The following is a 12,500-nucleotide window of genomic DNA, read 5'->3' on the forward strand; positions in this document are numbered from 1 at the left end:
CAATATCAGAATGAAACGTTACCAAAATAGTGGTTCTTGTGCTCGTATAGATTAATAAAAGTCTTTCTTGCCCTCCCATATTTTCCCATTTATAACTTTGTCCTTGTTGCCATGGGGACCGTGCCCTTCCACACAATTCTCCAGACCCTCTTTCTTTCGCTTCCCTCTTCGTTTTAATAAGTAACTAAACAGTATAACTTGTGTAAAGGCCCACTCAAACTCGGTTGGACTGCCCGAACCCAATCAAGACCTTGAACCCAATGACCTGTCGGCGCGATAATCGCTCAACGATAGTCGTAAAATGATTGTCTAGAGCACTAATTCACTGTTTTTGAATGGGGCGAAGATGGAATCGAGGTCGACTCCGAAATTGTCGCCTCATTTTCTTCAGTAAATCTAGTTTGTGCATTGTGGGTCTCTTCTACCGTGGGGCTGTTTTGCTTCGAGCGACTGACGCGAGTCGCGAACGACCATCGTTGGCTCCAAATAGCTGCTGGGGATGAATATAATCGCAGTCGCAAACGATCATTTGAATTTGAAAGAGTGTCTGCGTTATCATGGCTCCCAGGCTTTCCTATGAAGAGGATGAGATCCTTGTGGAGGACTTATTTATGCAATCAATTGCCGAAATAATCGAAATAGTCGAAAATCACACAGACACTGACGCTCGAAGCAAACTGGTACACCCACTACTATCGTGCGGCGAAGATCGTTGAACATCATCGTAGAGCAATGATCGTGATAATCGCACCGAACAAAACGTAGCTCCAAGCAAGCACTGGTTTCAACGGCCCTCATACGGTCATTTTGATCTCTAAAAGACACTTTTTTTTAATCCACCAGATGATCGGGTATGGAGTCCATAGATTTCCTGGTATTAACGTATCCTTAACTTTTCGGCACGCGTTCTTTCCTCTTCTTTGCTCAATCCCTTATCTTCTTAAGTCTAGCTATACCGTACCCAAATTCTATCCTAGACCTTGGCTATCAGTCTTCTACGCACTCCCACATCCCCTATTACTTTTTTATTTGTATATCTGCCGCCCCCAGCGTTGCCTCTGCTTCTAGGTCAGGGATACCGGCACCGTTTTCATTTGCAACTGCTGGCTTCACCACCAAAATATATGGTGGTGCCCTCATATAACGGTATAGTGTACATATTCACTGCCGTTGGTAAATATAACTTACAGAATGTGTAAAAAGAAAGCTCTTTGCATGATTAGCATCAATAAATATTTCGATTTGTCTAAATTGAAAAAGCATGGAATTACTGTCAAGAATATGAATTAAAATTTGGTTTGATAAAGCCGTCAACAAACTAGACCGATATTTCGAAGGAAACATGACAAACATGACATTTGTCAGGGGGCATTTTATTTAACAGAAATTATATATATCTCTCTATTGAAATCTAAAACCCATAATGGTGAGGGAGCGTTTTGCACAATCCATCCTCATTATTCGACCCTTCATTGGGCGCATTATTCACTAAGTCGTTGGAAATTTAAAGCGATACAGGGGTTCCAGAGATTAAAAAAGTTTGGACTCAACAAAAGAATAAAATCCGCATTAGGCCTAGCTAGAAAATAGAAATGTATGTTATACGCTTCTTAGATGTACACATTAGATACCGAAATAAAGATTGACCTATACGCACTGAGGGTATACAACAAAATGCGATGCAACATTTTTTTTTTCTTTAACAAATTTATTACCTCTTAGTCCATCTTTTTTTCGTTTTACAAATATATCGCCCGTGTAGCAAATGCCTCCGCGCTCGACCAATCACGTTGCGCTCCTCGAGAACAGCATGAATATCTAGCAGATGCTCCCAGCCAATGTTTACATGCGAGGAGAAGTGCGACTTGTTGGGGGAGCAGTAGAATACCGGCAAAATGTCGGGTTGTATCGAAATCCCGTTACGGGATAGCGATGAGGTAAGTTCCTGCTGCTTTTTTACGAACTGTACGATTAGGCTAGGGTATTTTTGTTGATGGGAATCTCGCAGTGTAAACAGTTGCGTCACCTGATATAGAATCCCTAGTCGAAAACGTCAACCTTGAGCCGACAATCCACAGCTGATGCCAGAAATTTCTTGGTTATATTTTGCTTTCGAATTTACCATTCATCTAATAATGAATCTTTATTGCCGATAGCTATGAATCTTGACTAATGGTCTTTGTTTTAGCTTTTAAGAGACTGTGATATTGGAAAATGATGAGCATAGGGTCACAAGAGGATATAGAAAAAACTAAGATACTGTCCATTGAGAACCTGTAAAACCAAAATAAAAACTATTTGAGATAATTTCTTAATTTTTTGGATAACGTCATATTGTTTGGCAAAAATTTGCATATGCTTTTAAGCCTTAGTGATGACAAAATGTCAGCACTTCACATTCAGCACAGGCAAACAAACTTTCACACATTGTAGCCTGATTAAATAATACTATACAACATTCCTTGAATAAGGAAAGGAACTGGTTCAAACTCTATGTAGCTTATTATATGTGATGTAAGTTTGTTAACCTTTGCCATAGTTCAAAGTTTGGAGGTCAGGGCATCAGTTTACTTGTCACTATTTGTAATATTATTTTGGTAGTTGTTACCTAGGTAAATGATATACAGTACAGATAGATTAGGAAATTTTAAGATAAGTTATCTATAATGTCATTTCAGTTACACAATAAGTAAAAAAAAGTTCATTAACCCATATATGGCAGTTGTCCCATATATGAGATACCCAGAAAAATAAACATTGCCGGGCATCCCGCCGGTGTGACGTTGGATTGGAGCTTGTGCTCCGAATACGTCACAGGCTGTGGCCGTCACACGGGCAGCTTCCAGACCAGCCCTGCATGCCAATTTTGTAGCCGCCCCGAAACTATTATTTTCAGCTTCAAACTATACCAGCGCGTTAGTGAGTTAACTGACATTGACGGGTGCTTTGTGTGCCATATTGAACCATGTGTTAGGTACTGTGTGCAGTTAGCCATCAAATGAAAAAAATAGAAGTACAGGAAACAAGCAATTTCCCTACTCTCTATAATTATTGGTTTCAACATGTATAATTTTACAGTGACCAAGCCTTAACAGTGACTTTATACCTACATTTGAGATGCTGTAGCTACATTGGTTAATCTTTAAACTATGGACACACTAAGCTATTATGCCAGGCATACCAAGGTGAAGACACTGTTTCCTGAAGGGGTTGAGGGCAGAGCCCCCCATCAATCCTCCCCTCAGGCAGTGCCTGAAGGACATACCCAGTCACGGCCACTTGGATTGTTGAATAATTATTGTCATAGAGATATGGACTTGAGTGGTTCTGTACTGTAAAGAATTACTGCTACATCAAATATGGAACATGTTTTTATATTAGATTTTACAACTAGACCACTTTCTGATACAGTCATGTATTGTCCAAAAACTAGCTTTGTCTCAGCATGGATACAATAGTGTTTATTGTTTCCTTATGTTTTTTCCCAATCTCTTTTGAATATTGTCATTCTATTTTATTTTCAGGTTATTGAATTGGATTTGGAATCTTTGCCTGAGGGAGATGAAGTTCTTGGCATTCTCACCAATGAGAAGGTCCCACTCAATTATTGGGTTGACCTTGCCGTAAGTTTTCTATTTCTCACGGTCAGAATATAAATGAATATAAAGTAATTTATAGTGAACTGTACATTATATGTACTATGTTTATGCTTATATATGAAGAGTATATTATCATTTATATAAGAAGTTGCTAAGAACTCATACATTGATAGATTGATGTGTTTTTTTCTATATGTACATACTTTTTCAGGTTGAGTACTATAAACAAAAAAAGGAAGAAGACTTTGTTCGTATCTTGGAGGCAAGCAGGACAGATGCTAACACCATGTACAGGGACTCTGAGAAGGATCAGGTAACTATTGCACTAAGAGCATTTGAATATTCTTATGTATATATGTTTTTGTGCTGGATCTAAACTAGTCTCAGAATTGTTAGAATAATGTCAAGATAAATATTTCCATACAAATATCAGATATTGTTCATCTATCCATATTTCATAATAGTATGTAGCCATATGTTTTGTAAAAGTATTGTGTATTAAATGCAAAGTAACCTGTATTTTCTCTACTCATAGATGCGGTCTTATGACACACTGGCAGCCTACTACGTACAGTTGGCTAATAAAGAAAAAGATAAGACTGCAAAGAAGGAACTGTTCCAGAAAGCAACATACCTGTACACAACAGCAGATAAAATCATTATGTACGACCAGGTAGGGTGCATCTGTGTATTTTGTGCAAGAACTTCATAATTATGTGATAAGCTGACTATCATATTTGCATGCAGTGGTCATTTTATGTAACACACAACTTTTGCAACAATTTTTATTGTCTTTAAAGTTACTTTTGCAAAGTTGTCCATTATGGAAACAACCCTCTTACAAAGTTTAACCAATGTCTCTGTATCAGAATCATCTCTTGGGCCGAGCATACTTCTGTTTGCTGGAAGGAGACAAGATGGAGCAAGCTGACGCACAGTTCAATTTCGTACTCAATCAGTCTGCCAACAATATCCCATCTTTGTTAGGCAAAGCATGTATTGCTTTCAACAAAAAGGTATGGTTTATGAACTATTTATGTAAAGGTCCCTGAAATTCTTAAGACCATTGTATACTCTTGGAAATGGTTTTATTATTCAATATAGATCTAATATTTTTCCTCATCAACAGGATTATAGAGGTGCTTTGGCATTCTACAAGAAGGCTTTGCGAACAAATCCCAATTGCCCAGCTGCAGTTCGGCTTGGTATGGGCCATTGCTTTATGAAACTGGGAAACCAAGACAAGGCTCGTTTGGCCTTTGAGCGTGCGTTGGAATTGGATGGAATGTGTGTTGGAGCCCTTGTTGGGTTAGCTGTGTTAGAGCTCAATGAAAAGAAACCAGAAAACATCCGTAGAGGAGTGCAGATGTTGTCGAAAGCATACAACATTGATTCTACAAATCCTATGGTTTTAAATCATCTGGGTAACCACTTTTTCTTCAAACAGGTAATGTGTTAGAAGTCTCTTTATTTTCTCAATATTTCTTCTCTTACATTTGAAGAGGCTAATATCTTACATGTTTTAAATGTATAACTATAGTAAGTACCAATGCAAACTTTTGCAAAAAATATGAAGAGTTAGACCTATATATAATGAAGAATAAGAAAGTTATTGCAATTGTCGTCTTCTTTTCAGGACTTTCAAAAGGTACAGCATCTTGCTCTCCATGCTTTCCATAACACCGAAAATGAATCTATGCGTGCTGAGTCATGCTACCAGATGGCTAGAGCATTCCACGTGCAAGAAGACTACTCCCAAGCCTTCCAGTACTACTACCAGGCCACCCAGTATGCAGCACCAAACTTTGTTCTACCCCATTATGGCCTTGGTCAGATGTATATTAACAGAGGAGATACTGAAAATGTAAGCTGACATTTTGTTTACTTTTATTTCACCTAATAGATGGTAATCCAAGCATTCTGTATTATATTATTTACTATGTATGTTCTGCATTAGATTGAGATTTTTTTCCTTATTTCTTTTTTTTTTCTTACTGAATTCATTTTGATTTTTCAGGCTGCTCAGTGTTTTGAAAAAGTACTAAAAGCCCAGCCAGGCAACTATGAAACCATGAAGATCCTTGGTTCCCTTTATGCCAGCTCAACATCACAGAGTAAGCGAGATTTGGCCAAGCAGCATCTCAAAAAGGTAAGACCTATCATTTTGTTATATTCCTTCTGAGCAACGTATAAAGAGAGTTGCATCACATAAATGGAAGATAAGGAAGGATTTTATCATCGGATGTGTTTTATAACAGGTGACAGAGCAGTACAGTGAGGATGTGGAGGCCTGGATTGAACTTGCCCAAATCTTAGAAGGCAGTGACCTCCAGGGATCCTTGTCTGCATACCACAAGGCCACCAAACTCTTACAAGACCTTGTGCAAATGGACATCCCTCCAGAGATTCTCAACAATATAGCTGCTCTTCATTTCAGGTACAGCTTATTTATTTGTATGAAATAAGAATTGATTTCTTTTTTTAATGGTCAGACATTTAGTGATATGACTCGTGATAGATAAAGCATATATTATTTTAAAGTACCATATATGAAAAATGTAAAATATATTTTTTCTGCTATTTGTCCATACTCTTGAGGTTTAGAAAAGAAAGTACACATTGATGAAATAAATTTTTGAATTTCTATAGACTCGGCAATTATGAAGAAGCACAGAAGTACTTTAAGGAAGCCTGGGAACGCTGTGATGCTGAAAAGGACCAGGATCCACAGTACTACTCCTCCATTTCTGTTACCATCAAGTATAACACTGCACGTCTTCATGAAATGTTCTGCCAGTTCGACAAGGCAGAAAAGCTCTATAAGGAAATTCTTCAGGATCATCCAAATTATGTGGATTGTAAGTATGAAAGACTTATTATTATGGTTATTGTTTTCCAACTATGCATTTATTTTATCTACTATAGTCTGCTTTGCATTTATTCATTTTCTTTTATCAGCTAATAACTATTTACTCGCTATGAAAATTTCAGGCTATCTAAGACTGGGTTGTATGGCAAGAGACCGTGGGCAGATTTACGATGCTTCTGATTGGTACAAAGAAGCCCTGCGTATGAACAATGAACATCCTGATGCCTGGTCCCTGATGGGAAACCTTCATCTGGCCAAGAATGAATGGGGTCCTGGACAAAAGAAATTTGAACGTATCTTGAAGGTCTGTGTCAAGAGGACTGTTTCTGTCTGATAGTAGATGTAAAGTGATTGTACATTACTTTATATATGTGTTAATGAAAAATGTGGATAATTCAGTTGCTGTATTTGGGGCAGTAAAGATACAAAGATGACAATTTTTAAGCATTATTGGTGTATATTAACATCACAAGTGACATGATATACTGTATTACAGAATCCCAGCACCACAAATGACTCCTATTCCCTCATTGCCTTGGGAAATGTATGGCTAACAACACTACACCAGCCGAACCGTGACAAAGAAAAGGAGCAGAAGCACCAGGACCGAGCCCTTGCCATGTACAAAACTGTCCTTCGTTCTGACCCAAGAAGCATCTGGGCTGCTAATGGCATTGGTAAGTATTTTCTTTTTTTTTTGTGGATCTAGAGATGGGTGTAATCAGTTGACTGTATAGGGGAGAGAATTTTTATTAACTCCATAAAGATTTCAAGTCTAACAGTAAAGGAGGAATGGTATTAATAAGTTTTTTAAAAAGACTTTTAAAAGTGAAGTCATCTTTTATTTGATGTCAGTAAACAGAAGGCATACAGTGTGATGGCTCACCCATTAGCATTATCAGGTTTATTTTCTTTTCCAGCACCCCATTAACAAGTTTATTTTCTTTTGCAGGTGCTGTATTGGCTCACAAAGGTTACATAAATGAGGCACGTGATATATTTGCCCAGGTGCGAGAGGCAACAGCTGATTTCAGTGACGTGTGGATGAATATTGCCCACATCTACGTAGAGCAGAAACAATACATCAATGCTATACAGATGGTAAGGATAATAGCTTTTTGTTTTAGGGTCATTTTTTTGTTTGTTTGTAACACATAGGTTTACTTTGGATTTATAAGTATGTATTTGTGATTAATTCAGTGTTTAGTTTTTCATTAGTTTTGATATAATATTAGTAATTTTATTATATTCTTTCAGTATGAAAATTGCCAGAAAAAGTTCTTCAAATATCCAAATGTAGAAGTTCTTGGGTATCTTGCTCGAGCATACTTCAAGGCAGTAAAGTTGAAGGAGGCAAAGTATACACTTCTCAAGGTAATTATTATTGTTATCTTTATTATTATTATTTCTATTATTATTATTATTATTATTATTATTATTATTATTATTATTATTATTATTACTATTACTATTATTATTACTATTACTATTACTATTACTATTACTATTACTATTATTACTATTACTATTACTATTACTATTATTATTATTGTTATTACTATTTTTTTTAGGGAATATATTTTAATATCAAATAAGAAAATATAAAGTTCTTAAAAGGATTTATAGAAGCTAGTGATATGCAGTGACACATACTACTTTGAAAAATGTTTTTTATTTACTGAATATTCTCAGAGGATACAACAGAAAAAAAATATATTGGAATATCTACTTGAAATTCCCATTTATGTAAATGTCCATTTATGAGGAAAAACTTGATAAATGAATTTTTTTAGGCTCGTCATGTTGCTCCACATGATACTGTCATCCTTTACAACTTGGCACTGGTGTTGCAACGACTAGCCACACAAGTGCTTCGTGATGAAAAATCCAACCTGAAAACTGTGTTAGCAGCTGTACATGAGCTGACCTTAGCTCAGAAGTGAGTATTGGATGTTCTTGGATTAAGATATGTTTAAATACAGTTTTTTGGTATGTGTTATTCTGAGTAACGATTTTTTAAACAACATTTTATGCGAATAATTCCAAATATTATTTATATTTCCTTTTGTTCAGGTACTTCCAACATCTCAGTGTTAATGGAGATCGTCTGAAATATGACTTGGGGGCTGCAGCTGCAGAAGCCAGCCAGTGCCGTGACTTGCTGTCTCAGGCTCAGTACCATGTGGCTCGTGCCCGCAGGCAGGATGATGAAGAAAAGGCACTCAGGCGTAAGCAGGATGAAGAAAGGCAAGCTCTCAAGCAGAAGGTTGTGGAGGAGAGACAGAAGATGGAAGAGAGGAGGAGGCTGATGATCGAAGAGAGGGTCAGTATATGGTTTCCTCCTTTTCAGTGTTTCTGTTTCTTTTATTTCAGATTAATTTTGACAGTTAGATCTAACTCAAACCTTGTTATTCTTGTATTTTGGAAGTTTCAAAGCTTTTTTTTTTTATAAGATTACATATATTTCTAAATTATAGGCAAATTAGAAAATAGTGCTGAAAGGCCTTGTGTCTTTGTGGTAACTCTGAGCCCACATAAAAGATAGGTCAATTGAGTGTGATAAAGCCCCTTATCAGTTTCAGTTTATCTTTGTATTGTCAAAGTGGTGAAAGTTCAATTATTTTGAAATCCCCCCACCCCATTTTTTGACATGTTAAGATTGTTAGAAGAACAAGCAATTTTTTGTATGCAACATTACCTCCTCTGCAATTTTATGAGGAAGAAAAGAAATCCTCTCAAATCTATTCTGGTGAAAATTTTGATCCATAAAATTACCAGAATTAACTATTATGAAAATTGTGAAGATTCGCCTGTTAAGATTTCCATGATCATATTATTCTATACCTCTTTTATACTGACTTTCTGTTAAATGGTGCATTTAAATTTGCTAAAGCTGCAACTGATATTACAGATGAAAGCTCGAGAACAGTACAAGGAGAAGATGAAGAATGCTGTCATCATAAACGAACCAGTAGAGCCCTCAAGGAAAGGAGGAAGGGGCAGGAAGAGAGACGTGGAAATCCTCTCAGACGGATCAGGTGGAGGAAGTGGACCTGAAGGGGAGAGCCGGCCTAAGAAGGGCAGGGGAAGGAAGAAGAAGGAACCAGGGTAAGATCCTTTTGACTTTAGTTTTGGCTTTGAACTGCTTTTGTTTTATACTTCTGGGAAGTGTATTAAAGGAGTGAATAAAGGCAGTAATAATGGTTTTTCTCTATATTTGTCTTCCAGGGAAAGGAAGAAACGAGGTAGGAAAAGCAAACAGGGAAGTGATGATGACGATGATGACCAGCCCCGAGGCCGCAAGAGAGGGAAGGGAGGAGCCAAGGGCAGAAAGAAGGCCTCAGAGGACGGTCTTTCAGCCAAACAGAAGGGACGTATTGTGTCCAAGGCAACCATTTCAGACTCATCAGATGACTCAGACAATGAGCGCCTCAAAATTGCCAGTGGATCGGATAGTGAAGGTGGAAAGAGCAAACGTCGTAGGGTCATGTCAAATTCAGATTCCTCAAGGTCTCGCTCCAGGTCAAGATCTGGCTCAAGGAAGTCCTCACGATCAAGGTCTCGCTCGAGGTCTGGCTCAAGGTCACGTTCAGGGTCACGCTCAAGGTCACGTTCAAGATCACGTTCAAGATCAAAGTCTGGCTCCCGTTCCAGGAGTCGCAGCGGATCCAGGAGAAGTGGCTCAGGATCCCGATCCAGGTCACGCAGTCGCTCTCGCTCTGGCAGTAGATCCCAGGGTAGGTCAAGGTCTGGCTCCCGGTCGCCAGCAAAATCACGGTCAAGGTCAAGATCAGGATCAAGGTCAAAGTCAAGGTCACGTTCTAGATCTAGATCTGGCTCACCTCGCTCAAGGTCTGGCTCTCGTTCACCAGCTAGATCAGGGTCAGGGTCTCCCCGATCCAGGTCAGGGTCGCGGTCCCCTGCTAAATCCGGGTCAGAGGTTGGCAGGGGGAGTGACAGTGAGTAAACTGGTGTTAGGGTTTTGGCTGTTCAGCATTTTGGCTTCATCCATCTATTATTAAAACTGCATAATTTTTTTTTGTGGTGGATTTTATTGTTTACATATTTCTTATCATTACAAATTTGTCATTGTGAGGAATATTCATTGTCATTAAATGTAGGAGCAAGATGTCATACAGTTTTTTAGGTAAAGTACCTAAGTATAGACAGGTTTTGTAAAGAAATATGGCTGTCTATGTGTAGACAGATTTTGTAGAGTTTTGGCTGTCTAATCTACCTATCATGAATCTAGAGAACAATGAAATATCTACAGGTATAAAGCACGGATACAATAGGTATTATGCATTATTGTTGAATCCAAAATTCCATGAAAATGCTACCTACTCTTGTGTATGTGTGGGTGTGTACATTGTTTCCATGGACACATTTACATATATTTACACATACGTGCGCTTACTGTTGAATAGCTTACATCATAAATGAAAGAAGTGGGCATTGTTGGAATGATAAAGGTTGCAATTTTGGATTGAACTGAACTTTAAATTCTGTCCATTTTTAGGAATTATATTGTCCCAGTTGTATTTGCTGTTGAAAGTTTCAGGTGTACTTTTTTGGCCGGGATACCTTTTCTAGTAGTACAATACACAGTGTATTCTTTGTATTTGAGATCATAGTGAAGGAAAATATTACCAGTTCTCTTAATGATTAATTAAAAAATGGATACATATTTTCAAGGAAATCATGGATTCAATACATGAATAAAACATCAAATCATACTTATGAATTTAATAATGAAAAAGTAATATTAAGTACTGTACCCCCAAAAATATTATTTAATAAACTAAAAGTTTTTTGGTGTGTTTTTTCATATTATATTCCTAAACAGTAGTATTTTCATTTATTTTGTTACTTGGTATAAAGTAATAGAGTGAGAAATATATATTTAGCATCCATTAAAAATTTTATCTCCATATTTTTTTAAAGCAGGTTTACTTCCAGAAGTTCACAAAAGTACCAGTAGATCAATGTAGACTTTTTCATCCATATTAATGGCAACTAAATGCACCTCTATAAGAGAGGCAGGTCAAAAGTATATGCTTCATCTTTTGGATTACATTTCATTATCTAAAACCTAGGATAAATATGCTATGGCAAACTACTGAGCAGGGACCACATCACCGAACATTGTCAATAGTTCTATATGACCTTTGATGTCTAGCAGATTTGTTAATTTAAAGTGTTAACCATTGTCAAGATCAACTAGAAAACTCCAGTATATAATTGAGTTACAGTAAAAGAATAGAGATTAACATGAAAACCAAGGGATAGTTTCTAATAGAGATAATTGAATCATCCACAAGTGTTCTTAGATCTTATAGCATTTTATTCTTTGGTGAATTATGTTACATTGTTTCATGCTTATTTCATATATATATATATTAACATATTTCATTATACTATATTTGGAAAGTATGAGCTAAGTGTTAAGTGAAACAGGGTTTATTTCTTCAAATTATTGCATTTCCCTTTTCTTAACTTTTTCACAATCTGTTAATTCGATCAAAGTAAGGTATCTCCATAGGTGGGGAGTTTGCTTCCACCCCCTTGTTAAAGCTGGAGACGAAATTTGTCTGGCGGATTAATGAAACGGCAATGGTGATAGCGTAAATAAAAGAAATCAGACAGACCGTTGAACAACTCTTTACCCTGCTTAAGTCTAAGACGGTTTTGTAAGACATCTTGAACGTCCGTGTTGCCACAAAACTTGTAGATCGAAGCCCCGTCCGTGATATTCTTTCTCTCACGATGTCGATTATTTCGCAGTTGTGAGGAGCGTTAACACACATCAATTCCCTTCATAAACATAGGAGCGCCCATTGATCAATAGCCACGCCCACTAGTAAAATACCTCAGCAGGTTGCAGTTTGACGTTTCGTTCGCTCACCTCCCACAGTTTCTTGGCCAGGCCTTCGTCTTCGGCTAGCTTGCAGCACGGGCTCTCCTGCACGAAGATTACCATGAAAGACAAGGAAATAGAATATCTAATTATGCTTTCTTGTGCATAATCTAGG

At 37.4% G+C, this 12,500-nt stretch overlaps 2 protein-coding genes across 2 annotated transcripts in view; one reads left to right on the plus strand and one right to left on the minus strand.

The window, feature by feature from the left end:
- Positions 1 to 1,804: 1,804 nt before the first annotated feature.
- Ctr9 (RNA polymerase-associated protein Ctr9) lies at positions 1,805 to 11,282 on the plus strand. Its single transcript, XM_070125781.1, has 18 exons — positions 1,805 to 1,937; positions 3,525 to 3,623; positions 3,811 to 3,912; positions 4,135 to 4,272; positions 4,469 to 4,615; positions 4,729 to 5,046; positions 5,236 to 5,463; positions 5,617 to 5,748; positions 5,858 to 6,036; positions 6,249 to 6,457; positions 6,591 to 6,772; positions 6,965 to 7,145; positions 7,421 to 7,569; positions 7,726 to 7,842; positions 8,262 to 8,407; positions 8,542 to 8,791; positions 9,380 to 9,576; positions 9,697 to 11,282. Exons 1-18 carry the CDS (start codon positions 1,896 to 1,898, stop codon positions 10,433 to 10,435), a joined length of 3,555 nt encoding a protein of 1,184 aa, XP_069981882.1. The 5' UTR covers positions 1,805 to 1,895; the 3' UTR covers positions 10,436 to 11,282.
- The window catches only part of LOC113817682 (retinol dehydrogenase 13), a 5,689-nt gene continuing 4,388 nt past the window's right edge, over positions 11,200 to 12,500 (minus strand). The window contains exon 8 of the mRNA XM_070125782.1: positions 11,200 to 12,430. Coding sequence (XP_069981883.1) covers positions 12,326 to 12,430 — 105 coding nt within the window. The 3' untranslated portion in view covers positions 11,200 to 12,325. The remainder of the gene's footprint in view (positions 12,431 to 12,500) is intronic.

The sequence above is a fragment of the Penaeus vannamei genome, chromosome 9 (genome assembly GCF_042767895.1).
Source record: "Penaeus vannamei isolate JL-2024 chromosome 9, ASM4276789v1, whole genome shotgun sequence".
In the NCBI taxonomy this organism is placed as follows: Eukaryota; Metazoa; Arthropoda; class Malacostraca; order Decapoda; family Penaeidae; genus Penaeus; species Penaeus vannamei.

Bases quoted from the DNA above. Each gene is read 5' to 3' on its own strand.
- Ctr9 (XM_070125781.1), top strand. From the start codon at position 1,896: ATGTCGGGTTGTATCGAAATCCCGTTACGGGATAGCGATGAG. The intron at 5,749-5,857 runs GTAAGACCTATC...GTTTTATAACAG, and splicing joins CCAAGCAGCATCTCAAAAAG to GTGACAGAGCAGTACAGTGA. The intron at 7,843-8,261 runs GTAATTATTATT...GAATTTTTTTAG, and splicing joins CAAAGTATACACTTCTCAAG to GCTCGTCATGTTGCTCCACA.